Source organism: Corvus moneduloides, chromosome 1, assembly GCF_009650955.1.
Source record: "Corvus moneduloides isolate bCorMon1 chromosome 1, bCorMon1.pri, whole genome shotgun sequence".
Lineage (NCBI taxonomy): Eukaryota > Metazoa > Chordata > Aves > Passeriformes > Corvidae > Corvus > Corvus moneduloides.
This window is the reverse complement of record NC_045476.1, coordinates 54,523,085-54,549,041: the sequence shown is the minus strand read 5'-3', so window position 1 is coordinate 54,549,041 and position 25,957 is coordinate 54,523,085. Positions and strand designations below refer to the sequence as shown.

General features: G+C 39.4%; 1 protein-coding gene across 1 annotated transcript; it reads right to left on the bottom strand.

Annotated features, from left to right (window-relative positions):
* Positions 1-10,674: 10,674 nt before the first annotated feature.
* Positions 10,675-17,669, bottom strand: TWISTNB (TWIST neighbor). Its single transcript, XM_032110159.1, has 4 exons — positions 17,404-17,669; positions 17,185-17,326; positions 15,852-16,060; positions 10,675-14,516 (listed from the first exon to the last, which is right to left on the bottom strand). Exons 1-4 carry the CDS (start codon positions 17,643-17,645, stop codon positions 14,126-14,128), a joined length of 984 nt encoding a protein of 327 aa, XP_031966050.1. The 5' UTR covers positions 17,646-17,669; the 3' UTR covers positions 10,675-14,125.
* Positions 17,670-25,957: the final 8,288 nt, after the last annotated feature.

Below are 25,957 nucleotides of genomic sequence, written 5' to 3'. Positions count from 1 at the left end.
CTGTTTTTATTTTTCATTAAATTTATATTCTCTTGCCAGAAGCATTTTCCTGGTAAAAATAATTCAAATCCTTTTGGGGGTTCTTTTTTTTCTTTTTTATTTTTTTTAGATTTGATATCTGCTATACTCTGTTCAATGTCACTGTGTTAGTACAGGAATATGGCTATAACATTCTTGCATGTGAAACTGTGCATCAGGCACATTTTAACAAATTTATGTCATCAACCCCTACACAGTATTAATCATTCTTCAAGGTCATTTTTAGCTACCAAAGTAAGAGCCTTAGTGAAATTTCCAAGACAGCTTTCAAGCCAGGCCAGTTGCAAGTTTTCAGGTGCTGGGAAAAAAATAAAAGAAGAAGCCGAGGAATTCACAAAACAAGTTTCTTGGCAAAGTGTCCGTAAAGGTCTGTGATGGGAGACTAACCATTCATCAGCATCCATGCAAGCTGTCTCTGTTATGAAAGCCAGGGCACATTTAAAGGAAAATAAACAGATTTATCAGTCTGGTTGCAATTTTATGAAGTACAATATTGAAAGGCTTCCCCTGTCTTTTTCAGACACTGACAAGATAAACTAGACATGGCTAAGGCTGAATGCGTCGCTTCTGTCAGGTGCTATGATAAGTATGAAAAGCCAGGTATGCTTCACACCTGGACTCCAAATAAATTTCTGACAAGGTTTATGTTCCTTTATTTTGTTTTCCACGTTTCATTATTGCTGAAGCCAAACAATCAGTGACATAAGATTTGGGGATGTTTATTACCACACCAAATGGCTGAGGCTTGCAAGTATGGAAAACCACATCAGACTGCTGGGTTTATGTGAGACCACGCTGACATTTAGCTAAAAATATTTCAGTTATAATCATTTGAGAGTTCCTCTGTTTGCTTTACATTTTGGAGAGCTAGGTAACAGGACAATGCTGGTTTTCTGAGTCAAATTCAATTACAAAGGCTGTGCAGGGATGAGAGGCAGCCTGGAGAACAGTTATACACTATCATTTTACCAGCATGTGAGTACCAAATATCTGCTGTGGAGTAAATTCAAGAGCTGATCAAAGATCCCAATGTTGCTACATTAAGTTTAGGATGATTTTTCTCATAAAGAAACCTTGCAGTTATTGTTATTTATATGTTCTTTGGGAATGTGGAATGGAAACATTACATGTGAGGATGTCTGCCATGAAATCCTTTTTCTCCTACTTCTTCCTCTCCTATATTTTGCTTCCAGAAGACCTTTTGTTTGAAGGAGACAAAAAATATCACATTAAATAGAACTTCTGATATTGTAGTGGTTTCCTAAAGGATATGCATGGGCAAAACAGAGGCTGATGTAACAGAGAGACCACATATGATGCCCTCTTTGCTACAACAGTTTGCATCCCACAAGTGCAGTTAAGCTTTCTCTATTAACTCATTACTAATTTAAGTACCTATCACACCTAGCAGCTATGTAGGTAATCATAACTTACGTTTTTTTAGACCTGAAGAAAGACAGAAAATGAGAACTAAAAAAGAAAAAAAAGAAAAATGTGATAGAAATTGAGGAACAAACCTCAAGATATTTAGAAGGAAGTGCAATTAAAAGAGAAAGCTGATACAAGAAAGATGTAACTGAGTTGTAAGCCAAAAATACTAAAGGTGAAAGAAATTGAGCTCTTGAGTGTTTGCCTCACTTTTTAAAAAAAGGCAGAATCGACGCCTTCACTTTGATGTGCTGGCTATCCTCACTGCAGGACTGGCAGGCACCCCAGTAAGCTTGCCCTGCTCCTCAGGCTGCCTTAGAGACAGGACACGAGCTGCACAGGAGCCTGCCATGGGCTCTAGGTTCAGTCACCATCACTGACACCCACTCTGTTTGAACTGTGCTGACATCAAATATGGATTATTTCCATTGTTTAATCCTTCCTTCATAGCAGCCAGTGTTAAACAAAGATGCAGTGCTCAGTGGCTTTTATTGCATGAAGCACAAATAACTGGCTTGATCCTGGAGGGTATGAAATATGAATGAAAAACTAAGACCAGAATGCAGCAGGGCAGGGGAAGGAGGAATGATGCTCTGGTTCAGAACAGATGCCTGGGAGTGGGAAAGCTGTATGAGACATGATGGTGAGAAGTCAGAGAAAAATCAAAACATAGCTTCCAGTGCACTCAGTACATGCATATATTTAGAAAGTTATCCAGAGAGAAAGCTGAGCATCACAAATATCTGTCTAAGAGTAGCACTTGGTGGCACAGGTAGAAAAAATTTGCATCTTTTTTCTAATGTGTACCTGAAGTGTACATGGTTTTGTGGGCAGAAAGTCCCCTTTGCAAAGTCCATCTTGCTTCAAGATTAAGCACTTCAGCAAAAGAAAAGTAATATGCTCTCTGTTACTATGTAGGAATAAAGGATGTCATGTTACACCAGAATAGCCATGGCAGAGATTTTTGTGCTGAGCTTATTAACAGCTTGGTACTTCTGATTAAAAATTAATAAAGGGGAATAGAAATATTATCTAGTACTCAGGAAAAAGAAGACTTGAATTCATTCTGCTACCCATCCAAATAGAAAACCATAACAGAGTGACCGTCTAATGTCTCCATCTGCCCACAATAAAACATAACTTCTCTGTAACAGAGCAGTTGACTTTGCTGGTATTTTGTAATGAAGATCATGGCCATTTCCCCCTATTTGCTGGATCCTCAGGTATGAAATCTTGGTTTTGATCTCAGTACTTGCTATTTATGTTCTTGTGATCTCAGACAGCACCATTGTTATTGATACATGACCAGATAAATAGATTAGAGAATTTAAAAAAAAGGTTTTTTAATGTAAAAACTGCTATTAGTTATGAAAAGAAACAGGAAAAGCAAGAGATTGGTAGATTTAAACAATAAATAGAGAAAATTGAAATGGCTTCTCTTATGAAAAAGTTGGTACTAAGAACAAGGGAAAAAAATTGGAATATTTAAGAGATCTTTTCTCAGTTATGCACACTGATAAAAAAGCCTTTAAGCCTAAAAAGAAGAAATTCAAAGAAGATGGATTCCATGAGCTTTATTTCCACCTCTGGTAACTTATGACTTAACACCTTATGCCTATTTTCTGTGATTAAAAGGACTGTTAAGGAGACAGTAATGAAGAAATCAAAGACAAGAGGCACTCTTATGCTCATAGATAAATAATAAAAATGTACCTTCTGGGATCCTGGGGTTGATTTCAGTAGCCCTACTACTCTGTGGCAAAAATCCTATTGTCTTGATCAAGGCTAGACTTTCCACCTTGGCTTTTAAAAGGGAGAAATTATTAAAAAAAAATAACGTAGGCATTGTGCCAAGTGCACATTAAACACAGATGGGGATTCCCATTTAACTTCTGCTTCAGCTGCAGAAACCAGGCATTTATGATTCAAAAAGTAAAGGAAATTTGTCATTCGTTGCAGATTGGAAGGAATAGGATTTATTTGTTGGGGTCACGTGCAGAAAAACAGTGACAGAAAGAGCACATAGTGAATGACACCCAAAATGAGATTTGGGGATGCTGCTAATTCCTGAAGCACAGACACACCAATAAGCAGAAAGCTGAGAAACAGTTCTAGGAGAAGGCCACTATAACAATACGATGAATTAAAATATACTGTGCTCTAAGCAGCAAATTTAAAACTGATTAATGGAAAAAAAAAATAAACCATTGTCAAATCCTTCTTAAGGAAAGTCACTGGCTGACCCAAACCTGCATGAAACTCACAAAGGTGGTGCAGGGGCCAAGGTGTTGTCTCCTCACTCCCAGGATGCTTGTGCATATGCCTCCCTCCGACTTGCCCTGAAAACCTGCCTTTGGCTTGGTCTAGGTAAGAATTGTCCTTAAAATTCTCAAAATTCTAAACGATCACTTTTGCCTTAAGCAACAGTCCATTCCTGTCTCAGGAGTACCTACTAATGATTGGAAGATGATGAAATTTCATTTATGTTACATGTTTTGGCTGATATGAAGAAGGACATCAAAGGGCCAGTTCTTCTCTCTGTTTGTGACAGTTGTTTCTCATCTTTAAAATTATTCCAGAATTTTAATTAAGCAGGAATATACTCAGTTGCTGGGTAGCAGCTTCCTATGGTTCAAATCATAATTTGAATTGAGACGGTGCACATGTGTGCACCTCCAGCCCTTGCAGAGGAAAGCTGGGGGCTCAGGCTGGGTGGGGGCAGCAGGTCACCCTGACAGTCCCCTGATCCTCCACAGCAGGATCCAGCTGGTGGAGCATGTGGCAGGACCCCTGGCACAGCCATAAATTACTTCCAGTGTGTATGATTATGATGAGCTGTTTGACTTCTTGTTAAGCAACACTTACAATATCTGTAGGCACACAGTAAGCAGTTTGGAACTGCTGATTGCTCTCTGATTTACGAGGGGTGGTGGAGAAGGATGAAGAGAGACAAAAGTCTTGTTTCACTGCAGTTTGGAAATCGGAAGCAAAACTGACAAGGAAACTAGAAATTTACTTGTCACCCCACAGTACACACTTTTCACTCCTTTGGGGGTTGCCTTTTACTTTTTTTTTCCCCTTAAGTAATTAATGCACTACTATCTTACAAGTTTCGGCAAAAAATTAGAGTATCAATATAAGGAAAAAAACCTCTCCAGATAGCATTTATACAATATCACATCCAACTAAGATCATCACTAATGTGCATCACTAAGCAACACCAATACTGATAAGTGTAAATTCAAAACACAGTCCAGATTCATGAGATTTCCAGACCAAACAAGGTTAAATGTACTTGGAAGAAGTTCAGCTACAGATCCGCGTTTTGGACACATGTCCCTTCGTAACTTCCCAACTTTTGGACACTTGCTCATCATTTCTTTCTCAAATGATGTTTCCAGATCAACAAACTTATCCTTCCCCGGGATCAGTCATTTCCTTAGTCTTGCCTTTTAGAATGCAACCCTTTTACTGTCTGTTTTATGACACTAATAACACTCTATGCTCCAGCTCTGTATTAATCTTCTGAGAATGTTATTTATTTTACAGTATTGGCACAGCAGGAGACTTTCCTCTGCTTTTGACGAGGGCCCCTGGAGACAGCAGACACACCACTAGCACAGTGCCAAAATAATACTGCAGCACATTCAGCCTAAACTAGCATAAAATACTAAGATAACACCATTTCTTTTTCCTCTGATACTGCTCATATTGATACATTATGTTACGAAGAGCAGACTGAGATCATAGTTTTACTCTCCTGTAACCCCCTAACCATACCCTCCTAACTGCCTTAGCCTCAGGCCTTCAGCAGAAGTCCTGCTGTTCCCTATCTTGGCTTTGCTGCACAGGGCTGTGAATCATACTACATAAACTGCACAGACACACAAAGCTAAGAATTTACTTGATTTGTCACTTACATAATATTTTAGTACTGATCTCACAAGCAGTCTGTTAATTTTATATTGAACTAGTGAGAATACTACTCTCATAATTTGTGTGACAAATTTTTCTAATTAGAAAATCTGCCAACTCAAGGGGAAAAAAGTGGCTTAGATTAAATTTGGTACCTGAAAACAGAAACACTGCCAATTTATCAGCACTAGGACTTTTTATGAGAAGACATTTTGAAAACATTTTTTTCAAAATATATTGTTGATGTTTCGAGACTAAGAGTAAATGAAATAGCTCAGTGGTGAAAGGCCCTTCTTAGTTAGACTAACAGAGTGGAAGTCTTTAATCATGGGTGGCATCTACTGAAGTAAAGCTTCTGTTTTCTAGAGCTTTAATAAGCAGAGCTTATTAAAGAGTTAATACTCATCCCATGCAGGCTGTTTTTCTTGATAGACACCTACATTAATTTTTGTATCAGATCCCTTTAGGAAGCAGTGTGAACGAACATCTTCCACAGTTTAGGGCACGTTTCTATTATATCCCATTAGCTAAATTCATAGTGAATTTATTAAGTGTTGCCACGAAAGTTATGAATTAGTATTTTTCTTTTTCAGAGAATCTCCTTAATTCTATTCTCTAGTTAAATTAAAAAAAAAATCATGCAATTCCTAAAATAAGTCAGTGGATACTTTCATGACTAAGTCTGAAGCAACCTGAGCAACACCCACATCCATTCCAGAGCTCAGATATAACACAAACACAGTCACATATTCTATCATATTCCATCACCAATATTCACACACACATGGCAAAGTCTTACTGATGCTTTTGAGTCCTCACGCACACAAGCCTGACACCCCACTCAAAGACAAATCCCCACAACCATTTCATTAGCAGGGCTCAGTTTTCTTTAAAAATGTAATTCATAGGGGTAAAGAATTTGTTATCCACTTTTTCTGCAAGATTCTAATGGTTACATTACTTACATGTAAAACATATGGATTTATGTTCGGGTGGGAACATCACTCACCACATTAAGGAGGATTAAGACACCTTTTAACCTTCCTAGTGAAGCTCTACAGACAAGCACTTAAGAGTACCTTATTAAGAATAAGGCTAAGTGTAATTGAGCACATTACTGTATTTCAGTGCAGTCAAGTGGGTTATGGTGTCAGCCACCAAGACAGGTTCTGTATTTTAACTTTGTGACTGATATAGTGCAGAGGGGTAAAAGTGTAATCTGATGTCACCCTTTTTACATTAATATATTTCATATGTGTCTACTAGTGGTATTGTCACAGCACAGAAGCCTACTCAGGTTGGTGGTATGCAGAGAAATTCCCCCACCTCCAATTTGCTCTTTAAAAATCTTAATTCCAGGTCTTATATCAGCCATTGATATTTAACATGACTGATACTGAGGTTTTGATAGTTAACAGTGAGTTTATGTGAAAACTAAAATGCTTTGATGAACTCAACACTAACATGGACTTTTCAGCCTCTTTTTCCCTTGTTCCCAAGGAGAAGAAACTAGGCTACAGCAAACCCAGAAAAAAAACAGGCATGTGAATAAACACTAAATAATTCTGTGTTATAAAAAAAAACCAAAACAAAACCCCCAAGTGCAGTAAAGACAAAACCAAGTTGTTTCCTCAGCACCAGAGCTCAGGATGCCCCCCTTCCCTTTCCCTCATGTATAATAAGGTGCAAAGTTCTGCCTGGAGCTTTTCCCACTGCCATGGAGTCCACAGAGTGGTTTGTGTTCACCACAGCTGAACTTGGGTCACTTTTCTTCAAACAGGTGAAATAATTAATTTCTCTCCTCTGCCCAACAACTAGTATCCATGAAAGTTATAGGAATTCAGTATTTAAGTAAACAGGAATCTGCAAACTGGCCACTAACTACAAATTTACTAAATAAGAACAAACAAATGCACCTACACATCACAGCATTTGCATGAGCTTTTATTCGCAGCATGGCCACCTAAGTGTCTTTTCCTATACAAACAAACTACAGAAAGGATATAAAATATGAAGAGTGAAAAACTGGATGAATATCAGTATTAATGGCGCTTTGAAATATATAAAAATTAGAATATAAACTAAAGCAACATGGTCACAGCAGTGAGGGTAGATACCAAGATTTTGATGCTGACATACAAAGCACGTACAAATTCTATTTCTCTTCTAGTCTTATTTCAGTTAGCTGAAATACTTCTTCTCATCAAATACCAGTTCACAGAAGTTTTGAGTTCTTTAGATGACAGATGTGGAGAAAAAGCCCAAAAGAAAAAGCAATACTCCACCATGTGGCATTGCATGAGAACAGGCAGAACCCTTCCTCAAGTCAGATTTTTCCAAGTCCTACATTGATTTCTGACACATTTGACATTCAGTCAATTTCCCCAGAATACGAATTTGGGAGGAAAAAACCCTTTTGGTTCACTCCCTAACAATGCAATTCAGATACCTGGAATGAAATAGTCCTCTATTTGAAATGACTACTTGCACATTTAAAATATTTTATGTCATACTCCAAAAAATTAGGAAGCATTTTTAATGGACTGAAAATACTTAGTGTAGAGATGAGAAAGGCATTTAAAGAAAAAACTTCAAATTTTCTTTCATTCTCAGGAAAAATTTTGGGATTTCAAAAACCTCCTTAAACTGAAATTTTTCCCTTTGCACTCTTTATGAAAAAATCCCCAGCTTTTTCTCTTTTTTTTTTTTAATCCTTCTCTCCTAGTCAATTTTCCATATATTAATTGAATTTTTTTAGACCATTTTTCAAAGTGTGCTCCAGTGAAGAAACAAGTATTACCATAAGTAATTGCAGTAATATTTTTTGCCTGAGAAAAGACATTTGCTATACTCAATTAATAGGAAGATATAAAGTTATTTGCAACAGCTTGTCCTCACGTTCCTCATCAAAATATGGCACAACCACAGATTTACAGGATAAATATAAAACAGGAATGAATGTGATGATGCTGGGCTCTATTTTGGGATCATTTATGACAATGGTTTTGCAAACCAGACTTTGAAGTGAGATAGAAATAACCACAATACAGATGACTCCAAAACTAATCTGTGAGCATCTGCATATTTTGGTAAGTACTTCAGAAATACTACATGGGTAGAAAAATGGATGTGCAAATGCACTTAAATCTGTAACACATGCACATTTTTCTCTACCTCAGAAACCTTACAACTGTCCATAGTATCATTCCTTTGGCCCAAGAAAATGAAGAGTTCAATTTTAACTAATGCCTAGTCATAATGAAAAGATGAATTTTCAAATTATATCTATGAAACAGAAGAAAACTAGAAAAATATGGGATTTAGTAATAACTAATTTACACATAAAGCAGGTCACTTATTCAGCTAAATTCACTTTAATGTCAAGAAGATCATATCAAAAGTACTTATCAGCACATCCCATACATCATCAGTGCAGACTTATTTGTAGTAGCAATATATGGAATTTCTTTGAAAGGCAGAGGTCCTGCACTGCTTCTCTAGGCAGAATGAAGAAACTACGAATACCTACACCATCTGTGCACTTTTTGTTTTGTTGTTGGTTTTTTGGGTCTGTGGCTTTTTTTCATGAAGGAGACAAACAGCTGTCCCTCTAGGAAAGTGCTTCATAAAAACTGGTCATCCTTGAGTCCATGTGGAGATGACCAAATCTCTGGAGAAAAAATGAATCTTGAACATATATGTAATAAAATGGCATTATCCTGAAAGAGGGACAGATGTCACTGGTTCGTTACCTATAACAAAAAAGGAGCTGATGCAAAAATTTTATAATGCTCCAAAACAGTCTCATTTTTTCTGATATTGATGTTCATGTTTACTGATGCAGGATAAATTTGCCTTCTCTTTTAGTCCAGCTTTTATATATTGATTTGACTGATCATACAGAATTTTTAATTTATCCATGTGCTGACACGTTTATTCTAAGGAAATAAAAGCACAGGCTGTGACTTATCACTGGGAACAGTATGTAGCCTACTCATTGAAAACAAGATGACTCTGACTTCAGCCAGCTCCCTGAATGAGTGGGAGTTACTTCATACTAGTTTTGACAAAATGCTTCCAATGAAATCTGGGACTACACTTGCACAGCCTGCATTCCACTGACTGCTGCACTCCAAGTCTCCATCAGAAGCTGTGTGTGCTGGGCATGGGGGTATCACAATGAGGTCACGCCCACTGATCATGGCTTTGCAGGTAGAACTGAAATACTATTTCTGAATGTGACCTTAACTGCAACTCAAGTCAAAGCATTTGATAAAGCTGCTTCTTCAGTGTCCAAACTTCAGCACTGCTTAGAAGCTTACACACCTAATTTGAGATTCTGAGCAGCACAGTACTGACAGACTGGCTCTTACCAGAGCCTCTTAAACACATATTTCTCCTCACTCAATTTGTGCAGCACAATGAAATCCTGCTCTTGAAGTGGACATCATATTTCCAGTCTATTAAGAATATTCTTAGAGATGTTTCCATACCCCAAAGGCACCTGAAAGAAAATATAAAGGAAAGATGAACATGGGTAATAATGAGCAAGAGAGCTTTGAAGTGCCATAGTTATTCCTACCTTTTTAATTGTATTCTCACTAAATATAATACAGATTCAGAGACCAAAGGTCACATGTTAACCTTCTAATCCTATGAAATACCCTAAAATAATCCATAAAAGAGGAAGGTATTAATAGTGAATCTTCTATCAAAATTTTTTCCTCCGTTCGTAAGGTTTCTTTGCTACGTACTAAAAAGTGCTGCAGTTTCACTCACCTTCTGTACAAAAAGTTCATTTCAGCTGTTTTTATAGATAGATTTCTCAAATAAGTTCTTTTCCAAGTTCAACTGTCTCTGGTTGTAACAGAAACATTCTAGCAGCAACGATACTCTATATACATATCTGTTTGGGAAATAGGAGGAGATCATGTTGTATTCAGTGTTATGGAGCAGGGGTCCTTAAAATAGAAAAATTAAAGCTTATTCCTTCTTTGCCTAAGACAGTTGGCTTCAGGGGAACTTGAAGTCATGGCCAGGCTGAAATTCCTTTTACATGCTTAACATCAGGTCAGTTGAGTGGCTTGGGACAATATTTAGAGCTGAATTTAACCCAGCTTTAACTTAGTTATGTGTAAAGTCATGAATAGCAAAAAAATCTTGAGCTGTGTCTGTAAAAGACTTATTTACTGACAGTTTTGGAGAAGCTCAGAGCTTGATTTTCAGAATCTTATTTTTGTTCACATGAATCCAGAAGATACCTTCTCCTTACAAACAAAGCCTACCGGATACTGAAGTCTCTCACTCTTTATTGAATATACAGAATTTCTAAAAGCTAAATAGCAGAATAGAATCAACATTTTGGTAAGAAAAATACATGCCTTATTAGAATGAAACTATTTCAGTCCTTCCATAGCCAACAGTTATAATCCTTAGAGCATCAGATCACACAACCTCTTCACAGCAAAGGTCTGTACTGTCTGAGGGCTATCAAAGATTGGGATACTTCCAAAGGAAAACTGTTTACTCAGAGGCAGATTTGATCAAGGGTCATGTTTTTTCCAAAAGGCAGCTAGTTTGCTTAAGCCCTTTAAAAGAAATCCTTTCCCTAGAGCTCATCCACAGGGCTGTTTGGGCTGAGTATTTCAAGGAGCAGCAAAGTGCCAAGTCAAAAGCAAAGAATTTGTTTCTAAGAGAAGCAGGGAAAAGACAAAGAGCAAAAGTCAATGCCGCAGATTATTGCAAGCTTCAGAGAATACAAGACAATTGTTCTAGAGACAGCTAAAAATACCTTCTTGTAAGACTGCTCACTCTTTTGCCAAAGGCATGTAATACACTGAGAAACATTTGCAGAATCAAAATATTTGTACTGCAAAGTAGCAGTTCCTACTTTAGAAACTTATAGCTGATTAAGTCGGAACTACATTTTTCATAATACAGACAAAAGATTATCAACCACAGCCATAAGTAAATATTGGTTTGTTGCAAGCTTAATGTTAAAACAGAAAAAAGAAAAAAAAACTCAGCAGTTTTTTTTCTCTAGATCACAGTTACCTTGGTGTAACTATCAATACAGCTATAATATAAAATACAATTTTACTTTCTAACCTTCTCTTTGCTATGTGACATGAGTTGTAGTAGAATGTACCCGGAAAAAAATGACAGAACGGCTGTACAAACAAAAAAATGAAGTCACCTGGCCTCACAAGAAGCTTTATAAATGATTGTTCTGTATACTCAAAAATCTTGTCTCAACTCAAAATTTAATACAACTCATTTGTAGTCCAGGGGTACACAGAAAGTTACAGATTTAGAGATCAAACTTCAGAGAAACTTTATTGGAAAGTGTCAAGTTCAGCTTCTTTGTTAATTTCAAGCATCAGAAAATCTTGCCTTTTTATGGGGAAAAAACAAAGACGAGTGATTTAAATCATGATCAGAGAGAAAATTCACTTTTGAAAATCCAAGTTTTCTTGCCGAATTTAGCAAATGTCAAAATAGTATTTACAGCAATATCAACAGTGCTGCTGTGAGGCTGCCAATATTGCCTCCAATTGCGTAAAACACATTTTTCTTCCTTCTTTTTTGAAGTCCTTTCTTCACTTTTCCCCTTCCAAAGACACACAACCTAGCAAGAATTTAACATGTTACGGTATCTATATTATTGGAGCAACAACTTGTTCAGCAATCATTAATTGCCAGTTCCTGCATTTATTTTTAATTGCTCTCTTTTGTTGTAACCCAAGAAAGAAACCATAAAATTATACAAGTGGGTGCCAGTCAAACTTGTGTGCCAAAAATAAACAACCTGCCTCTAAGTAAGGCCCAAAACTGAGATTACTGAATGCTTTCAGGAAGGACTAATCATCAACAAAACAGTTTGCTAAACTACAGTAAGCAATTCCCAGTAAGAGAATGGTAAAGCAGCAGAAGTGGAAATAGAGCATTCAAAGTGCTAAAAGCATTTCCACTGCCTGTTACTTGATTCCTTAGTTGCAACTTCAGTATTCCCCCTGAATGTCATCTTTCTTTCCTTGCATGCAGATGAAAAGGCAGAACAGAACAAGACAAATTTTTGGTGCTACAAAATGGCTCTATCAGCTGGTGAGGCTTGACTCTGGAGATGTGTTTCCCTTCCCTAAAAGGGCGAGTGAGGTACAGTGAGTATTAAGGAGTGAGAGATGAAGCCATGTGACCCAGTCTTTGGTTCATCTGCAATAGTAACTGCCTCCATCATTCTCTTCATGTTGGCATCATCAAAAAATATCTTTGCTTGCCATCCTCCTCTCTGATATGTCCTTACCCACCCATCCAACTTGTTTCTCAAGTCACTACATAAATATACAGATATTTATATATATATACATATCTAAAGGGGAAAATAGCACATAATTTCTGACTGTAAATTATGTCCCAGCCTTCAGGCTGCCTGTGTACTTTAAATACAACAGGGTGGGACTTCTGTGCCATTCTCTGCAACCATGAACACACCAGAATACTGCCCTCAGCTGACCTCGCAGCATGGTGTAATACATTACAAACATCATCTGACTTCTCAGGTTTTGTCACAGTACAGGAAGAATGGATAGATGAGCCAGCACCTATGAAATTGCATGTAGATCAAGCGTCAGCATCATCCCATGTAGAAAGACAACAGGGACAATTCATGTTCATCTCAGGACTGTTCAGAAACTGGCTTCAGGATGAAGTACACTGAAGAGCAAACACAAGAGGATATACTGCAGTTTCTGCTGCTTCTGCTGCCACTAACTATTTAAGCTCATTTTCTTGTACATCTTCAAAAAGTCTTAACTTGGTTCCTTATGGTATCATAACTTTAAAACGCCTACTATGTACTGCCATGCCATCGAGCCTCTAAGCTGGTAACTGTCTTGGTAAATTTGGAGCTTTAAAGATGCATAAAAGACATTAATATAGGACAAAGTGAGCCCTAAAACAAGCATTGTCACACCTGAAATTCAAACACGTTCGATGTGAATGGATGTCTTATTAGAAATGGTAAACACATCTGTTAAAGTGAACTAATAGCATCAGCATTAATCACTAGAGCAAAATGTTTTGTCACCTAGGAACAAAGATAAACAGCAAGTTTCCACATTCATGCTGTTTACTCACAGGGTTTTCAAAGAACTGGTTATGCTCTTCTTGTAACAGGTAAATCAATACCAAAGCAATCATGGCCTCCTACCTAGGTGAAAGACTAGACCATGTCACACTACAGCTCTCCCCAGAGCTCCTCACAGTAGAAAAGAGCAGCAACCAAAAGCACTGACACATTTTTTTGAGTATCTCTTTTCAGCCCCCTGGGAATTCACATGAATCTCCAAGAAGCCAAAAGGTAATCCTAGTCTACTCCTGTAAAATCAAGATTGGCAAAGATGGAGTTAGAGCAGCAAACATGCTAACTACCGACTGGCTAATGCGTGGAGCTGGAAAGCAGACACAGAGGTGATGCATGTGTTCCTGTGATTACATTCCACAGTTCTTTTGTGCCTTGTTATCCAGTAAAAAAAAACAGGCAGATATTGCTTCTATCCCGTTTCTTCTACTACTGCTTTAAAAGATCCTGCCTTTCAAGCTGCTGGTGCACATATGCACACAAACACCATCTGACCTAGCAGAGCAGACTGTGTAGTAAAGAACATAGGCATTTTGAAAACAGGGTTTTATTGAAACTTATCAAAAACATCTGAAATCTAATTCAGGAAAGGCACTTCAAACTTTAGTCCCTTTTCTTTTTTGCTTTGGGTTTTTCTGACGTCTGAGACAACTCATTTTCTTCAACTTCATCACAGTGCTTTCTTTTCTTTTTCTTTGACTTTTTATGGTCACTTTGGTAACCACTGGAGTCACTGGCAGGCAATACGAGTTCCTGTTCTTCTTGCTTGTCCTTTTTCTTTTTCTTCTTGTTTTTATCATCACATAATCCATTCACAGCATCAACACTTTGCTCTTCTTCATTTTCCCTCCCAAGGTTATCTGTCTCATTTAAAGGCTCTTCTGTGACAGTATCTTCCCCACAGTTATTCAAGCTGTTTTCCTGGTGGCCAAGCTTTTGAATTTTGTCCCCATTTGTACTTTCAGTGACTGTGTCAGATTTTTTGGGTCGCATGCTGTGAAGAAATATACAAAATAAACTGAATTAGAGACACAGCATTTACACCAAGTAGGTAAAAGATAAATATTTGCTAAAAACAACAACAAATGGATAACACGATACTCTGTGTTATAGAGAATCATAAAATTTAATACTCTCAGGGTAATTTTTATTACCTTACTGGCTTCCTTCTTACAACATAAAAATACTCTCTGTCAAATCTTAGCCTAAATTTATTCTCTAAAGTGCCATAGAGACCATTTGGTATTTCCTCTTTTCTTGTGCTCCTTTATCCCCTAATTCATTACTACACATTGTGTAGTGAAGTTTTTTTTTTTAAGTCATTCACAAACACACACAGCTAGTGGCCTATTCAGTCATACACGAGGCACAGAGCTGATTTTACCAAGCAATTACCCTACTCTAATTAAAACAAAGGCGATGCCAGAAAAGTTAAAAAAAAAAAAGAAAAAAACCTTCACAAAAAACACCAAAAAAAAACCCCCAGCAGATACCTTGCAACCAAGAGCACCGGAGAAAGTATCTAGGAAGACAAATATGGAAAGAATGCAGTTAAAAACCATGGAGGTTTTTATGTCCCCAGAGGCATTGAAGATAAAATTGCTAACTTTCATTGTGAATTCACTGAAACGATTCAGAGAATCCTTCCAGATTAAAAAAAGGAAAAACAAACAAAAAATGCTATGAATTTGCCAGTAGGAGTCATAGCATACATTTAATTAAAACCAAAACCATGTTGGAAGAAAAATATTGCTCAGTAAATGACTGTTTTTTAAAAAAATGTGAATGAACTCTTCTGAAGATAAGATTTCTTGCAAGGTGCCCTATAAATTTACAAAGGCCTAAGGAGGAAGTTGACACATTTGCTCATCTCTGAAATTCTATGTTTAAGCAAGTATTTAAGTCATCCACATCTATTTGTCATTATACAACACATATGCACTTGTTTGTGTGTAAATGTCAATGTAACCACTGTGTTCAGCACCCCGGGGCTGCTTGCACTTGAAAAGCCAATGCACAAAGCTACTCTTAGACACCTGCATGTATTGTTTTGAGCATGTATTACATATGCAATCAACAATTCATAGGTCAGCAAACTCAGATTTTTAAAGATCAAGAAATACCTAGTTTTACTTTTTCCAGAGAAAACTTTCATGGGAGTCTTTAACAGTGGAAAGTTTAGTTTAAGACAACATATATATATATAATTACATATATAGGGATCTGGGTGAAAATAAGAAAGCTTAAAGATTAAGATGTAATTAAAAATCACTTAGCTTGTAAAAAACCTATTAACCCATTAAAAATATTCTCCGTTAGGGCACCATACCTGCTTTTAGTGAGTCCTCCTCGAATGAAGAACACTCCAGCTGCATCAGAATCCAAGTGCAACACTTGAAATTTCAGTTCATCCCCTATTTTTAACCCCAGCTCTTGCCACTGTACAATGGACATTTGTTCAGGCTTAGGGATAGATGCATTGAAGCATCCATGTATCAGGCAGCCAATATGACTAGGGGCCACTTTATTAATTACACCCTAAAAAAGAAAAAGAATGTCATGCAAGTCTGTAGCAAAAATCAGCCCTTTCAATGCACACTCTTTAAATATTTAGTTTCCTATATGGAAAGTTTTCAGTAAGAGTTTATGTACAAGGTATGATATCAGTTTATCTAGCAATAAGTTAATTCTCCTTCACTAAAATCAAAGCTATTCTTGTAAATTCTTCATACAATTCCTCTGAAAATAGAACTGAACTGCAAGAGAAGAAGTCAAAACATGGGATTTAACTACAGTGAATACCTGAAGAGAGGAGGTAACTCTTTCCTTACCCTGCAGTGATCAACTTTGCTTTGAAGCCATTTTAAGTCTGATTTACTTGCCTAAAAATGGCCTTCGAGCTGGCACAGCACTACTTAGCAGCTGAAGATAGGCAAGACACATAAAAAGCCTTTAAATACTCCATTCAGAGGGTTTCTGACACATCTGCATGTGAAACCATATCCACCTTTGTTTTAATCACAGAATGAAGGACAGACATTGAAAATTTTTTTATTCTCTTCCTAGGAAGATGGCACATTCATCCTTAAACACAATTACAAAGACACCAGCCATGCTGCAAAAGGTGTGGCACAACAATGAATGTAAGCCAGCTCCCAACATACTTTACCCACAAGTGCTGAGCAAGGGCACTGACAAGCTTAAAGCTGTTCCGTGAGCCATACGCTTCCTTTACTGAACAGCAGGCTCCAACTCGATGTACTGCTCCTGTGCTTGAAGGAACCGAACTGACGAGAGCATTTTAAACACTCCTGTCACTGTAACAAATGCACCTGTTTGAGAACTACCAACTCTTCAGAAAGAAGCACCGGTACGATGTATGCAGTCATGATACACTATTTAATACGTAATCCTTATGATACAATGCTTTAGTTATACATAAACTCAATAAACCTAAGGATGGACAAAACAGACAAATTAGAGCAAAAAGTACTAGTCCAAACTGCTAATAAATTGCTATGAACTACTCATAAATGAATAAGCTAACATAAACTAAAATATGTCTCCACCTAAGCTCCAGACCACCTCATGCTGGAGATAAATCAAGCTTTGACCACTTAGCAAAAAAGCCCGTCCCATGAGACGCCAAGGCGTTCACATACCACCAGCTTCTTCCCCTTCTTGGGACTGAAGATGATGAAGTCCGCCTCGATGTTCAGGTGGATGAATCCTTGGTCGTCGTAGATGTCGCCGAGCTCCCCCACCACTTTGATGTTGTCGTAAGCCACCGGCACACCCTGCAGGCTGGAAGGACAAGGAGGAGGGAGGCAGCGTTAGCTGCTAGGCCGCGCCAGCCCCCCCGCCGGACCCCGCGGCCGCACCTCTCCGAGTAGCGCAGGAGCTCGGCGTCCAGCTGCGCGCGGATGCCGGAGCGCTTGCGGCCCAGGAAGCGCGGCGGCAGCGCCACGTGCCGCCGGTGCGGCGCCGCCACCAGGCACGAGTACCGGCGCGCCACGAGCGCGCGGGCCGCGGCGAACGACGGGGCGGCGGCGGCGGCGGCAGCGGCGGGGGCGGGGGCGGGCGGCAGCGCCGGGGCGGGCGGCGGCTCCCGCGGCACGGCCATGTCCCGGCGTTCCGCCGGCGCCGCGCGATGGCGTCAGCCGCCTGCCCTCCGCGGGGCGGGCCCGGCCGCGGCAGTGACGGACTTCCGTGGAGGTAGGGCGAGGATGCGTTCGCAGTGAGGCGCGTGCGCGCTGCGATGGTGCCGCCGAGGACGGCGTGATTTATTTCCTCTTTCCAACCGATTTTACATCTCGGAATCAGGGAGTGTTCTGAGTTGGAAGGGACCCGGAAGGATCATCGAGCCCAGCTCTGACGTGAATGGCCCACAGGGGGCTCGAACCCGCAGCTTGCTGTGAGCGGCGCGCTCGGACCAGCCTGGCGGGAGCCCCGTCGCGCACTCGTCCGCCCCGGGAACCGAAACCAAACGCGCGGTCCTTGGGACAGGAGATGTGTTACGGTGGCCTTGTAAATTTAAGTTGAACGTTTGGTGATTTGGACAAAAGACGCAATGACAAATTACCTTAGTAGCACTCTTCATATACAGCAATTTTGAGAATACAGGATTTGTTTCCTGTTGCTAGACCCCAGATCCCGTTCGTGCATATGGTGAGAAATGTTGAAATGCATTTAATAACCGCAGACCGAGGAGAAAAAAAAAAGTCCCCAAAAGCGTTGCTGGTGCACTGTGCACTGCAGTGACTTACAAAGTGAGCTGCAGTACTACAAATAGAAACCTTGTCCTGCTCTAAATGATGGAATTTATGGCTGGTTAGTGAAGACTTTGTCCAGAAAAGTCATTTAGACTTTATATCCTCTCTAAATGGCACAGTATTGCCTTATGATTTCACTTTAAACTGATTGAACTGAACTCATGCAAAAAGTTGAAAAGGTGTTCTCCCATTGATTTAAATCTAATTTATATCAATTTAACTTGTTATAGTAAATGTACACTTTCAAACTGACTGAATCCACATGGGGAGTTACAAAAAAAATAGGAGTTGATGTATCAGTTTCATTAAAGGTGTTAAAACTCCTTTTATGCTGTGGAGGGCTCAGAAACACTTGTTTTGTGAAAACAAGCCTTACGTCAGATACCAGAAATCCTTGAATTCCCGATAAAACGTTAAGTGATGCAAAAGCCTTTGAAACTACTCAAATACTACATCACCAGAAAGTTTTCTTTGACTGAACTTACTGTGAAGACAGGATATTGTTAGCTTTCACAAGTAAAACAAGTGGTATAATTTGCAGTACTTTACTGCAAGTAAAGTTGCATTAGTGTGAAAGAACTGACATAAAAATGGCTTTCAGATGTCATACCAAACTCCAAATTTGAAAGAGAAAATGTCTTGAACTACTGTAATCTGTATTCCTATGTGGCTTTAGTCCTCCAAGGTATTTAATGTCTGCTGAAATTAATTTTATGTTATGTGGTCTCAGCTTTCTGGAAAAAATATCGTATTTTTTATTTCATCTATTTGGATCATATTTAAACCTTGCAATGTGCTTTCAATCTTGGTTAAAGACCTTAAACAATAACTGCATGCACTCCTATTCCTAAAAGAAATATATGTTTTATAACTCTTATTTATGAGTGGATTTAGTTTGCAGGGAGAACATATAATACACTAAGGGCTCTGTTCAATTTTATCGAGGACAATAAAAACCTACCTCTTCTCTTAAAATAAAAACTAAGAATAAGATGGAAAGGCAACATGAACAAAAATGTGGACCTTTGTCTTTCACCCTGTAGTCAGGGTGGACAAGATGGTGTCAGAAAGGCTCTGTCTCTCAGGGCCTGCAGCTATCCGAGGTTATCCCCACGGACTTCTGTCACCAGAAAAATCCCTACAGAGATCGAGTCTGTGCTTTCTAATTGAACCTCCATTTATCCCTGCTACTGTGCTTGGTTTTCATTGCACAGTGCTCTTGAGACTTCCAGATTTCCTTTCAGGCTAAAGTAATCAGAAGAATGAACTTTAAATCCTAGTGGTCATTAAGGCTGTGTGGCAGGCCAGAGATAATTAAAAGTAGCCTATTTGAAATCCTCTAACTGTGGATACCTGGCCTCAGCACCAGCTGTTTTCTCTGCAAGTCCACACCTGTCAGGTCACACTGCTTGCTGATGCAGCATAGACTATCTGTACCAAAAGCAGTGTTGTCTTGCAGTCTTGTAGAGACTTCAGACCCATGGTGTGACTTGGACTTTCACTACCTCTCTGTAAAAGATACTCTGATAAAAGAAGGAATCTCAATCTGACTGCCACCTCCCCCAGCCACAGATCAGTTCTTAAAACCATCTGGACTATAAGACTTAAATCCTGATATCCCCACATTCATTTCTTGAATTTTTCTTCCCTTTTCACTTCTTGATGTTGGCTTCCAGCTTAAAGAGCCTGTCTGAGCTGACCTTTCAGCAGCGCTGCAGTGAGCCTATGTCCAAAAAGGCAGCTGAAACCAATGTCTAAAACAACACAGCTGTTGGTATGTTTGCCAAGTCCCACAGTGGCTGATAAGACTGTTCTGAGCCTGTTTTTCTCTAGAGGTCAGGTTGCCAGTAACAATGGGGACCAAACCCAAAAGCTGCATTTGCAATCACTGCTGTTCTTTTCCTTCCTATTTTATCTGGGTTTGTCTTATTTTCTCTGTGAAACAAAGGCCAGATTACAAAAAGGAGATTCCTTGACAACCTCAAATTCAGCACTTCTCAGCTGGTCTTTTCTACCCATGCTGTTATTGCCATCTTGTATCCAGGTGTCTGAATTGACCATATATGTTGGGTAGAAAGCTCATCCAGTTGCTTATTGATGCTCTGTTGTGGCAGGTGCATTCATTCAGAGGGCAGCCCTCATCCCGCCTTAAAATCCTGGAAGTCATAGCTGTGACAGAGTACAGTGCATCTTATGCAGAGTGGAAGAATGCCTGTGGCAGTGTGCTGGAGTAGGAAATACCCTCCCCCTTAGGACTGTGAGCTCAAAGGACTCAGTGCATTTTGAAATTTATCCCACTGCGGGTTCCTTATACCACAGCTTGCACTCTATAAAAAAGATAAATGAAGAAATGCCTCAGTTGCATAGGAAGGGTAGATACGATACAAAACTTGTGCTCTGAACTTTTTTTTTAAATATTTCAGCTGGCTTCTCATTTTTCATTTTTAACCCTACAGTACTTCTGTTGACAGTTGTTGCTGTCATACTCAGAAGGAAGAATCAGTACTCAAACACTCAGTTTTGTTTTCAAAGTTGTGTGGTAATATGTTTGCTTCAGTCTTTGACGCTCATCTCAAATAGAGACTAATAACATGTTTGGTCATTGAGAACTAAGCATCTAAATGCCATTGTGGATGTCAACTTGTGGTCCTAAATACGGAATTCTGTTACGCTGGTTTTGTGGAAGTTATTTTTGAGAGGGCCACCATTCAATTATGGTGAATTATATTATATTTAGAAAAAATGCATCAGTGCAAAGGGTTAGCTGAAGTTAACAACAGTTACCATAGTAAAGGCTCTTTTGACTGCGAATGTGAGAGGAATTAAGTTACTACTGTAAGGCAAACATTAATTTGAGCAAATACAGGATGATAAGACGAATACTGTCAGTGGCCAAAGAAGGTAGATACTCCTGACAGTGTAGCAGGACTCTCTTTATTTGTACTTAAACAAAATGCACCAAATGCTGAAAGTCCACCAGATGGCACACGAAAGCCTTGATACGGAAAAGTGCCGTCATCCAGGAGAACGAGGGGAACTGCATGCCTGGCTGAAAATTTAATCTGTGTTACACTATGCAGACTCTGTTTTGTCAGCAATTAGTAGGTCAGTCTCTAATAGCTAGGAAATGACTTAGAAAAACATTCAGGGAAAGAATGCGATAAGACAGCAATTATGTTAATTTCTGTCAGCTAATAATTTATCTTGATTTGTAGTGACATTCATGATGTAAGGACAGGGAGCAGTTGGAGTGAGTCCAGAGGAGCGTCACAAAGATGATCAGAGGGCTGGAGCACCTCTCTGTGAAGACAGATTGAGAGAGCTGGGGTTGTGCAGGCTGGAGAAGAGAGGGCTCCAGGGAGACCTTACAGCACCTTCCATTACCTACAAGAGAGCTGAAGAGAGACTTTTTATGAGGGCATGGAGTGATGGGGCAAAGGGAGAGTGGCTTCAAACTAAAAAGGAGTGATCTTAGATTAGATATGAAGAAGAAGTTCTTTCTTGTTAGGGTGATGCGGCACTGAAACATTGTGCCCACAAAAGTTGTGAATGTCCCTTCCCTGAAAGTGTTCAAGGCCAGATTGGATGGGACTTTGAGCCAATGGAAGGAATCCCTCCCCACAGCAGGAGGAGTTGGACCTAGACAACATTTCAGGTCTCTTCCATCCAAACAATTCCATGATTCTGTGCTTGGGATGGACATCTTTGAACATTTGGGGACTGACTAGATTTGCCTTTGGCCCTTGATTCTCTTGAGTAGGTTATTGCCTGCTGGGAAATGGCTGATATGGTTGGCGATCACTCTTGTGGAGATAAAATATCTTGTTTATAGGTATGCTCCTGAAAGACCTGTGTTCAAGTAGCTCCCTGGCCTTATATCTGTAGAAATGAAGGAACCTGATGTAAGATGCCTGGTGCTGACTGTGGTGCCCCTGACCAGCTCTACTGGTGCTTGAAGGCATAGTTGCAGTAGCAGAGAAATCATGGCCTGTGGAGATCTGGCTCTTGGTCTAATGCTGAGACTCTCCTGTGTGTTTCCAGCCAGTGAGTGAAGTGTGTTCAGATAGTGGATTAAATAATGTGATAACGTGACTTTTCTCATATATACAACAAGTGAAGTTGCCACAGAAACAAGGGAGGAAAGCAGCTTGTGTCACTGTAGGAACAGTAAGGCTTTTCTACAGCATTGTGAATGCTTCTGATGAATGATGCTAACAAATGAGATGGATGCACAGGTTGTAAATGGGGTAAATGAGGTGTCCCTTGACAGTCTGTCTGTGCTATTTTGCAGTTTATACTCTGAGAAACTTCTAGCAACCCTTTACTCCTGTGTTTTTAAAATTGTCAGGAAAGATGGGAATTAAGGATCCACTGGGGATTGCCTCCAGAAAAGTCAGCTGCTATTCATTTTAAGAGTAGAAAATGTCTTTTTGTCATCCTGTTTAATGACTCCTATACTTCTTCCAGATACTGCAAAAGACAAAATAATCTTCTGGTTCTACTAGTAGTAGCCTACTCTGTCTTTTCAGTGCTCCTCATATCCTGAGCACTGTTGAAAATGGAATTGTGAAGACATTTGTAAATGTAAGGAAGAACATTGAGGCATTTATACCTTAATCCTTTCTTGCATGGTGCTATTCCTAATTTTTTTTATTTTTTTTTTTTTTTTAATAGAAACCTGTTAATCCTTCTGGCCTGGAAAACAGGTCCCAGATCTGAGGAGTTTGCCATTCAAGAGAGGTCCAAAGTAACCATCCATTTGATAGAAAGATAGCTGATTATATCTCCTAGGCTACTTTCAAGCCCCTGTACTGCAATCTCATTTTTACAAGTGAGTTTCGGGAGGGTTAACACTTGAGAAATATTAAAAACAAGGGTGAAGAATTCAGTTATGTGGATTTTTTTTTTTTTCATTTTATCTACAGACTTTAGCAGGTAGCTCTGTTATCAACTGTGTTTAGGGTAGCAAATTAATCTGGGGTTTTTTGTCTGTATTTTCTTCTGCAGTTAAATGTACTTTTGCATTGATAGACTGGAAGCCTTTGCCCCAAATGTAATGGAGATGAGAGACAAATCTTTTTGAAGTTAAAAAATGTGATTAGTTTTAGTCTCCTAAATGTATGGTTTTGTTCTGGATCAAATATGGACTTGCTTGGATAATATCAAAACAATTGTTCTTGTTGTATTTCCATCCTACAAGAATGAAAAATAAAATCTCAAATCTAATGGGGATTCTGTTTTCATATTGCAAGCCAAAGAGGCTGAGTAATCATTACAGCATTTTCCTGTTTATCCTGTTTATTTCCAGGAGCCACTGAGATTCATTTTTCAGGAATACTTTTTGATAACTCAAAGATAAGCTTTTAATTATTATAATCAGTATTTTGTATATGAAAATATGCCTCTGCTTGAAGATGAGCATAAAAGAAATGACATCAGTGTAAAACAATTCTAGATTTATTATTTTTTTGCTGCCCTTCTCAGGTAGTGTATACTACTTCAGAAAGTCTGTAATATAATTGATTTTCTTAGAGGAGCTGAGCCTCTGACTATCAATAGCAGCATTATCTATCTTCAGGAAAATAAAGGGTAGTAGTCATTATTTTGAGTGAATGCTGAAGAGCTTGAGGTCACTATTTTCATTTGAGTACAGAAGCTGGAGGTGCTGAAGCAAATGTACCTTCAATAGATTAGGTAATCTCCAATGTGCTGTGCCTTATCTTGAAAACTGTTGGAGCATTAGTCACCTCTGAATGAATCAGTGCTAGGTATCACTTGATGCCTGAATGATAACTGAATGTCAAGGTTGAAGACAAGGTAGGATAATTTTTAGGCAATTGCCAAGTTGTTCTTATTTAAAGAGAAAATTTTCCGTTCTCATTTGACTTCCTGCTGAGTTCATGGTTTAGTTTGGTACGTCACATTCTCAGTGACCTGGTTCAAGTGCTTACTATTACATTCACCCTCCTACATGTAAAAATCCCAAGATTTCAGAAGTCATGGTAATAGTAAAAAAACTGAAACCAACCAACCAACAAAAAAAAACCCACCCAACACCCTCCCCCAAAAAAACCCCCAACCCCCAAACCAAAACCAACCAATAAAACAAAACCCCAAAGCAACCAATCCCCCAACAACCAAGGCAAAACAAAACACGAGTGTCAGGGACTCTTCTGTGAGAAACAATTTTAGTGTTCCCTACACTGGTGAAAGTAGGAAAAAATAAATGAGCTGTGGACAAAATCCTGCTCTCATATCAGATTATCTTCTCACTTACCCAAATCACTTATGAGCATTTTTCTGCTTAGGCGGTGATGGAGGAAGGAAACTCCAACACCCAAACCTGAGAGAAACTGCAACAAGCTGACAGCAAATTCAAGGCCTGCAGCTGACTGTCCTAGTCAGTAGTTTCCTGAGCAGTGCTTCTGTTCGTGCTCCTCTGTGCAGTAAATCATTCTTACTTCATTCCGACAGAAGAGGGCCTCCCAGTGTAACCTTTAGCGAGACAGTGGATGCTGCTGAGAAATCGGAATGGGAGCTTGGATGCTTTCAGACTGAGCAAAATAGGCTCTTGCTGTCGAGGTGTGGTTCAGGAGGTAGGACCCTGAAGTCCTCTTGAGGCAGCCTGAGTTTTTAAGTGCCCAGTTTTTTAACAGGTTACTGATTTATGGTAAAATTTATGAGCTCTGGATTAGGAGAAATTAGGAGAAATCTTCCTCTGGAGAGCCAAAGCTCACCCCTTTCTCCACAACTAGCCAAATATCTAAATAAACTTTGGACATTCCACTCTGAGAGCAAGGGACATAAGATATCAGGCTTGCAAGACCTTGTTTGAAGCTCCTCAAAGCATTTATCAGAATCTAATGCTTTTTAATGCTGGACTCATCAGTGGGATTTAACATGACATGGTCCTAAACTGTGCTTACTCTCAGTTTGAGACCATGTTCACTATCTCCATTGGAGGGTCTCTAAGAAAATGCAGACCTGTTGTCAAACTGGAGTTCACTAGCACAGCCAGGCTCAAGCTGAACTCCAGAGAAGTGGTGTGAGGACATCCCATGCCTTGGAGTGCTCCCAGGTTGTCCATGGCTGGATGAGCCAGGTGTTGTGCGGCCGGGCTCGCTCGCAGGAGCCCAGGGCCAGCAGCTCCGAGGCTGTACGGTGGTGGCAGCCAGGCTGGCCAGCTGGAGGGGGCTACAGACTGTGCAGGCCATGGGCTTCAGCACACTTAAACCCATGCTTAGGCCTGTTCCTAATCTTGTGCTGATGAGCTATCCAAAAAGTTAAGTCATCTGGCTAAACCAGTACTGAGCTCTTTCTCGGTAAGTAGTGTCGCTTCTGCAGTGATCCCCACTGCCGTCAGTGGGGCAGTTGATGTGGCATATGCGGTTGTCATTTGGAAAAATACACTGTTTTTTTTAAATTTTGTTTTCATTTTTATTCTGGTTTCATTCTGTGTCTCAGAGCAGAAGGCAAGACGCCCATATTAGTGTTGCAAATCTTTGGACCATCTCTACAGATACTTGCAGACAGGAGGAACTGAACAGATCTCCCTGGCAGCCTCCTCACTGCTCAGCTGTGTGCATCCCAGCAAAAAGGACAACTTGGGGTGTCTTCGTCTTCTTCACTTTTTGCAAGTTTTCAGCTCAGCAGAAAATGATGA

What these genes read in the sequence shown, in the direction of transcription:
- TWISTNB (XM_032110159.1), bottom strand. Translation starts at nt 17,645, where the DNA reads ATGGCCGTGCCGCGGGAGCCGCCGCCCGCCCCGGCGCTGCCGCCCGCC. An exon ending in CTCCTGCGCTACTCGGAGAG is followed by an intron (nt 17,327 to 17,403) that starts GTGCGGCCGCGG and finishes TTGTCCTTCCAG; the next exon opens with CCTGCAGGGTGTGCCGGTGG. An exon ending in AGAAGGGGAAGAAGCTGGTG is followed by an intron (nt 16,061 to 17,184) that starts GTATGTGAACGC and finishes TTTCTTTTTTAG; the next exon opens with GGTGTAATTAATAAAGTGGC.